The following is a 7,126-nucleotide window of genomic DNA, read 5'->3' on the forward strand; positions in this document are numbered from 1 at the left end:
GTCAAAATCTTCTTTAAATTTGCATTTTTGAAGTGGAAATGGGTAGCCCATGAATGGTTGGTCATTATTTCTCTAACATTTTAAATTTAATTACGATTCTCAAGCATTGTGCTTCCTTTTTTCTCCCCCCCAGATCATCCTTGTTCCTCTTCTCAAGGCGGCTGTTCTCATCTCTGCCTTGTAAGACCAGACGGATATCGCTGTTCGTGTCCAGATTACCTATCATCTGGTGAAGTTTGCAACTCTTCGGGTAACTTAAAAGAAACATAATCCTTTCTGAAAACAGAAATAATTAGTTTAATACTTCTTTAATCAGTCCTTACATAAAGTCAAACATAACGTAAGGAAATCTCTCTATTTTCCATTGGTTTCATGATTAAGAAATTAGGGGAATTCAAATATGAAATAAACAATGAGTTGGTATAAAGCAGGTCATTCCAAACAAAAAGCAGACAGCGGTACTTTTATCCTCAACAAAATCCCTTGGCCAAAAACCGTTTCACAGGAAGAAAACCATGCCAAGCTACCATTTTGTTTATATTTTTTAAAGAGTTGTGTCATCTTACTTTCCTTTTAGTTTTTATATTATCTTCCTCGTCACCAAGTACATCCGCCTCCCAAACAAAAACTCCTTCATTTACCACATCAAGCTCACCCGTCCCGTCTACCAGTGTGCAACCAACTACTCTGAGTCCTAAAACTCCTTCATTTACCACATCAAGCTCAACCGTCCCGTCTACCAGTGTGCAACCAACTACTCTGAGTCCTAAAACTCCTTCATTTACCACATCAAGCTCAACCGTCCCGTCTACCAGTGTGCAACCAACTACTATGAGTCCTAAAACTCCTTCATTTACCACATCAAGCTCAACCGTCCCGTCTACCAGTGTGCAACCAACTACTCTGAGTCCTACTGAGTGTCGTCTCAATACTTGTAAGAATGGAGGAACGTGTGTTGTACCAGGCTACTTTTGTGTGTGTGCAAAATATTACGTGTGGAACCTATGCGCTGTTTATGTTGGTAAGTGCGTGGGTGTGAGCGTGGATGATACGGTCCCAGTAATAACCAATATCGTGTTTTGTTTTGGTAAGGTAGATTTTAGCTACTTATTCACATATAGCAAGTTATTAAATTTCAAGTTTAACCTCAATTATCAATTCGAAGGAGACCTTACTGAATTCCACCGTCAGATTATTTCATAAAAAATCATTGTTCTGAATAGCTTTCGAGAATCCGGATCCTTTTTATGAACTGCACGCGGAATCTTTGAAAACATGTCTAAGGAACTGTCTTCGCCCTCCTTCAGTTCAAGAAGCGTGATTTTTGACGGAAGCATTGGATAGAGGTTAATTTGGCAGCAGTGTGAGTCCTCACTGGTCAAAATGCCCGTGAAAGAAACATTAAATTTTTTCTCCGTCTTCCCTTATTATCTGTTTCCGCAGCGGCACACCCGGCAGTGAGAAATACAACTGACCAGGAACTTTTATTAGAATGTACAAAGTACAAGGCCAAGGTAGTTCTGCAAAGAGGACGAAAACGTCTACTAGGTTGGGCTCAACCAAACCTGAAAAAGGGAGAGTATTTAACCCTGTTTGTGTGCAATTAACGCCTAATGTCTGTGGACAAAAAAGATTAGAGAAAATTTGTCAGATATTGGGTAGAAGTGTATTAAAATTTCTTAGTTAGTTCCTAGAAAACTAACACTCAAATTTTGTTGTTGTTTTGGTTTAGGTTCAAGTGCTGTGGAGATGGAGCTAACGTTTTCAAACGAGGTACGGGTGCTGGTTGTTTAATGACAATCTATCAGTTTGAATTCAAAATTGTCCTGTACAAGTGATGTGCAAAAGAACAGGGAAAACTAGCTCTATTGTACGGAGTGGTAGTGTGGTAACTAACTATATTCCCAACTTGAGAGTGTCACAGAGTAGAGTGGAAAGTCTACTGTACGAAACATCTAGGAGAGGATTAATTGGTTCGAAAAGTTTTCCTAACTTTCTTTCGCCCAGGAAGCGAACAATTGCATCGGGTAACACAGAAAGATAATACAAAGTATTCGTTTTAACCTAGTGCCGCATCAATCCAGCGCTTATCTCCGGATTCTGTAGCATGTAGCAGCTGGAAGTATATTTACTTCCCCCTGGATGGATTGTTAGTCCATCACAAGGTTACCCCCTAGCATTAAATTCGCTGGTACCCAATTATATAGCTGGACAGAGAGGCACTCCAAAAGTCACGTGTCTTGCCCAGGACACAACATGATGACCACGGTCAGGGCTGGAAACCGGACCGCTCTATCCGGGGACCAGCACACTACCCATGAGGCAACCGTGCCTGCACACACGGCGTAGTATATCTCAAATTCCGCTAAACTGATAATCTATTATTGATTGTCTTGGCTTTATTACAGAAACAATGGATTGAATTTAACTTCAGAGTTGCAATCGCAAAAGCTTGTACAGATTTCTTTTGCAAGAGTGGCGAATGCAAAAGGTAACACCTTTAAATCTGCCTTTAAAGCTCGACAACGTTCTTTGTTTTGTCTAGCTCTTTGTTAGCTTTTTCTGCCTTCACCGAGGAAAACCCTCACTCAATAGGTGGTTACTCCCGTTTGCGCACCTAACCAAACGTTTCGGCTACGTAATTGCACGATTGTAGCCCTGCCAACACAAATCTTGCCGTTTTTCCCGCTCCTTACATTTTGCCCGGATTAATTAACATTCATCTGTATTAACTACGGTTTTTCTAAGAAACGTCTAGTCGGAATCAACGTTGCAATTTCCCGCGATAAAGTGTAAACTTCACCTTACCTTCCCTGGTGTAACCTCTATATCTTCCCAGGTCCTAGTCTTGTAAGTCTAGTTTTGCTCTTAGTCTCTGTCCATTACTCTCTTATCAATTATTCCTCTTCTCTTACAGCACGTCTGGGCGAGTTAAGCGTTCCGAAAGGGCAAAATTTATTCAGGATTCTGATGTCAAAATACTTGGACTTTCTCCTAATGGAGAAAATACTTGGATAATTGAGTTTGCTGTCCTATTTCCATCTGTGGATGGGAAGGCTCCACAACCGTCCAAACCTGAAGAACTGGTTCAAATGGTCGATAAAAACAAAGAAGTTCTTCAGAAGGCGGTTGGAGGATCAATCAAGCGGATAACAATAAGTAAATAATTACTTTTTCAGTGAATATTATAATTTCAGAGATTAATAGGTCAGTAGATAGGCGGGTAGTTAAGTAGGCAGGTTGGTAGGTAGGTATGGTTGGTCTGCCTGTTGTTGCTGGTTTGGTTTTGGTTGGTGAGTTGGTTGATAGTTAAGTTGGTTGGTTTGTTGGCTGCTTGTTTTGTTGGTTATCTGGTCGCTTGGTTGCTTGGTTGCTATTTTGCTTGGTTGCCGGATTGGTGGATTGGCTGCTTGGTTGCTTGCTGGTTACTTGGTTGCTTGGTTGATTGGTCGCTTGGTTGCTTGGTTACTTGGTTGCTTGTTCATTAACGCTAATGCCGTCCGTTGGGACGGCAGAACAAAAGACTGTCGAATGTGAACTATTCTTTTTGAATGCATGCTTAAATTTTACTGTCCATGAATTAATATTCGAATCGGTGTGTTTCTTGAATGTAGGTTGTAGGATTCGGACTCGAGTTTTCCCTTTTCATGGGGAAAATAGTTCGTAAGATTTAGTATCGTCGAGACAAGTTGGTTGATAGGTTGCTTGGTAGGTTGGTTGGTTAGTTGTTGTTTGGATGGTTGTTTGGATGCTTGGTTGGATGCTTGGTTGATTGGTTGGCTGATTGGTCGGTTGGTTGGTTGCCTGGGAGGCTTGTTAGAGGCTTGTTAGAGAACAGTCAGACCATGCACGCACACGATTGCTTAGGTTTTAGTTGAATACGTACCAGACCATTGGTATTTGCCTTTAAGCATTCAATAGCAACATGCCATATCGCCAACAACAATTGTTTCTTTACAAGGAAAACAACCAGAGCAACCGAAAGAAGGCGCAAAATCAACCCAAGATGATAAAGGAACGCCCGTAGGCGCGATTGCTGCTGGTGTTGTAAGCCTTGTCATCGTGTTGATATTAGTGGCTGCATTTGTTATCTACCGAATGAGACGGTAAGGCTTCCTTGTTATCTTGATGTAGCCAACCAGTGTAATGTGACTCTACTAAAACACGGGCGAACTTCATTTAGCGTCACTTCTTGTTAGCATTACCCCCAAACTAAAAGAGGTCAGGTGGCGAGGCAAGGGAGTACTGAGCTCCAGTTTCCGATATCTGAAGTGACTAGGAGTATTACTACTCCGTCCGCATGAAATAGGCTCCACCAGAAATTTGTTACGCTGCTCCAACAGTTTGCGGAACTCACTCCCATCCACCTTAATGACACTATGAGAGTAAAGCGTTTTGTCCCAAATCCCAACATGATCCGACCGGGGCTCAAACTTTAGGGCTCAAAGTCGGATCTCTCGATATCCCTATCAATCCGACGTCCAACGTGCTGACCGCTGGATTGTTCCACCGCTTATCATAGAAATGAATGCACTTTATAAAAATATTTATTTTGTCTTACAGAAAGAGAGCGCATAATTCAAGACCAGCAGACGGCATACAGTTGGAAAATGACTGGGTGACTAATAGCAACTCTCACACTGCATTTGATAACCCAGCTTTTGGCCAAGACCCAATATATGATTCCATTTCACAAGCAAAAGGTGGCTCAGTGACTGAAAAAATAAGACAATGGAACAATGATGACGGCAGCAACGGGACATCTAATCCAACATATGATGTCGCCAATGATGAAGATCATGGAATCGAAGATCCTGAACCACCATATGCCTCTCTCGAGAAAGAAAAGGATGATGACGGCAGTAACGGGATATCTAACCCAACATATGATGTCGCTAATGATGGAGATTATGGAATCGAAGATCCTGAACCACAATATGCCTCTCTCGAGAAAGAAAAGGAATCTAATCTCCCACAGGACGCAGCAACGGACGACGACAACTATGCGAAAATAAAGCACGAGGATGAATCGCACGCTTGAGCCATAAAAAAAAAATGTTGTTGTTACTAACGGCCACCTTTGTGTGTGAGCTGACGGTAATGATTTTAGTATTGATCTTTTTAACTGCACTGTTAAAACAGGAAACTGTGACATAACGCATATGTTCATCATCAATGTAATTTGATTTCCTACTAGTACTTTAAGGAAACGTTTCGTTGAAACGGCGTATCTTAGTCGTCGTTTAACTTGAATTTACTAGTCTTTGCATTAATTAGCTTTAACGAAACTCCTTCAAACAGCTCATTTTAAAGCGATCAGGACCAAAGCAAAACCAACCGTGACTTGGCTTGCGTGTGTCTTCTTTTGCTTGGCCCCGTTTAGAGACGAGATCTGATTTGCTTATTTTGTCATTTGAGTTTTTCGTGATTGGCCAGAGGTGATTGCTCTGGTCTTGGTTTTACACGGAATGAAATTGAAAACAGTTTTACATCTATATTTCACTCTTTATGTATATGTATTTGTTTTGCTTTTACCTTGACCGGATTTTGTGGTTTCAGTTTCAAGAATTTCGTGAGATCACGCATAGCAAACGTAAGAGGCCATTGGTAGCATAATCAAGTTTTTTTATCCTAACCGCTGAAAAGGACTATGTGGGTGACCAATTACACGTTCCCGTATGAGACATAGAAAATGTGTGGTCGGGAACACGACTAGGTGTACGTTTAGGAAAAGCGTTTTTCTATTGACGTTAGCACCCCATCTGGACACTGGAACGTTAAAAACAGGGGTAAAGAGAAACTCAAATGTATTCATATTTACCCAAAGTAGATTATTTCAATAGTTTAGTCAAGAAGGAACTTTTAAATGTATGTTTTTGATATTTAGTTTTGATTTATTACTTTATCCTACCATATCAAAAACGGATTCATTGGATAATGCAGTTCATTGGCTCACCCATCGTGGTATACGAGAAATTACAACATGCTCTTCAAATATGGGGGGCTATTTCCATTTTGGTTTAGTTTAGTTTTCTAGACTTTCATGGTAGTGTCTTTAATAAATCATCACACTTGCGTTTGTAAAGGGGGCTATTTCTATTTTGGTTTAGTTTAGTTTCCTAGACTTTGGTAGTGTCTTTAATAAATCATCACACTTGCGTTTGTAAAGGGGGCTATTTCTATTTTGGTTTAGTTTAGTTTTCTAGATTTTGGTGGTGTCTTTAATAAATCATCACACTTGCGCTTGTTGCATATGGGATGATCATAACCAACTCGCGGCTACTTGTCTCGTTGACTATCTATCATCTCATTTCCAACGCGCGGACGTGGAATAATTTTTGAATATGTCAAGTGCAGAATAACCATGTTTACCTGTCAATTTCAACTTAGTTTAACATTGGCTGTAAACAGGCTTACAATGCTGAGTAAAATAAAGTTTAGGCTTTAAAATTAATGTTTGTTTGATTTTTGGAAGGGTAGTCTTAGAACGCCACTTCTTCTTGTTTGGGAGGGAGTTTTAACACATTTCCAATCCGTGAACAAAGTTCAGTGTTTTAAGTTGCATCAATCAAGTATAAAAAGACACTCCTGTCGTAAGAGGACATAAGAGCTTCAAACTCTAAATCCAACACAAAATTAGTAACACTGAGGCTATTATATGAACAGAAATTACAACAATACAGTTTGAATAACATAGAATTATTCTTTGTCACATTGTTGTAAATGCGTCACTTAAATTTCTCTCGTACTTCATTTTTGTTACTTTCATATTTACACGAACTATCTCTGTAATGTGTTTTTTTACTTCCATTTTAACTTCTTCCCCCCCTCCTCCCCACCTTCCCCTCTTCACTATTCTCGACAGGAGCAAACAGTATACCTTCAACCAAAGCAGTTAAAATGCACTTAAAAAACAATGATAACTCGGACCAGTTTAGAAGAACCTGCCCAAACCAGCACTTGCAAATCAGCGCTAAGTCCGCAGAGTTTTACGTCGCTTTGTCGCACATTGACGGAATCGCAGAAAGAATTGCAAGAACTCTAACGCATTCAATGTCAATACTACCCAGGAAACATTTTATAATATGACTGTTGGTTCCCTAAAAACAAATCTGGTTAAGATCTG

The 7,126-nt window shown here is 40.2% G+C and overlaps 1 protein-coding gene across 8 annotated transcripts in view; it reads left to right on the forward strand.

The window, feature by feature from the left end:
• The window catches only part of LOC145487502 (low-density lipoprotein receptor-related protein 4-like), a 33,035-nt gene extending 26,381 nt beyond the window's left edge, over positions 1-6,654 (forward strand). For all 8 annotated transcript variants that reach the window (XM_081466320.1, XM_081466328.1, XM_081466341.1 and 5 more), the window contains 7 exons: positions 134-250; positions 578-1,021; positions 1,733-1,773; positions 2,409-2,491; positions 2,918-3,159; positions 3,962-4,106; positions 4,564-6,654. In XM_081466320.1, the coding sequence (XP_081322446.1) occupies positions 134-250; positions 578-1,021; positions 1,733-1,773; positions 2,409-2,491; positions 2,918-3,159; positions 3,962-4,106; positions 4,564-5,041 (1,550 nt within the window). In that variant the 3' untranslated portion in view covers positions 5,042-6,654. The remainder of the gene's footprint in view (positions 1-133; positions 251-577; positions 1,022-1,732; positions 1,774-2,408; positions 2,492-2,917; positions 3,160-3,961; positions 4,107-4,563) is intronic.
• Positions 6,655-7,126: the final 472 nt, after the last annotated feature.

This window comes from Orbicella franksi, chromosome 1 (assembly GCF_964199315.1).
Source record: "Orbicella franksi chromosome 1, jaOrbFran1.1, whole genome shotgun sequence".
In the NCBI taxonomy this organism is placed as follows: Eukaryota; Metazoa; Cnidaria; class Anthozoa; order Scleractinia; family Merulinidae; genus Orbicella; species Orbicella franksi.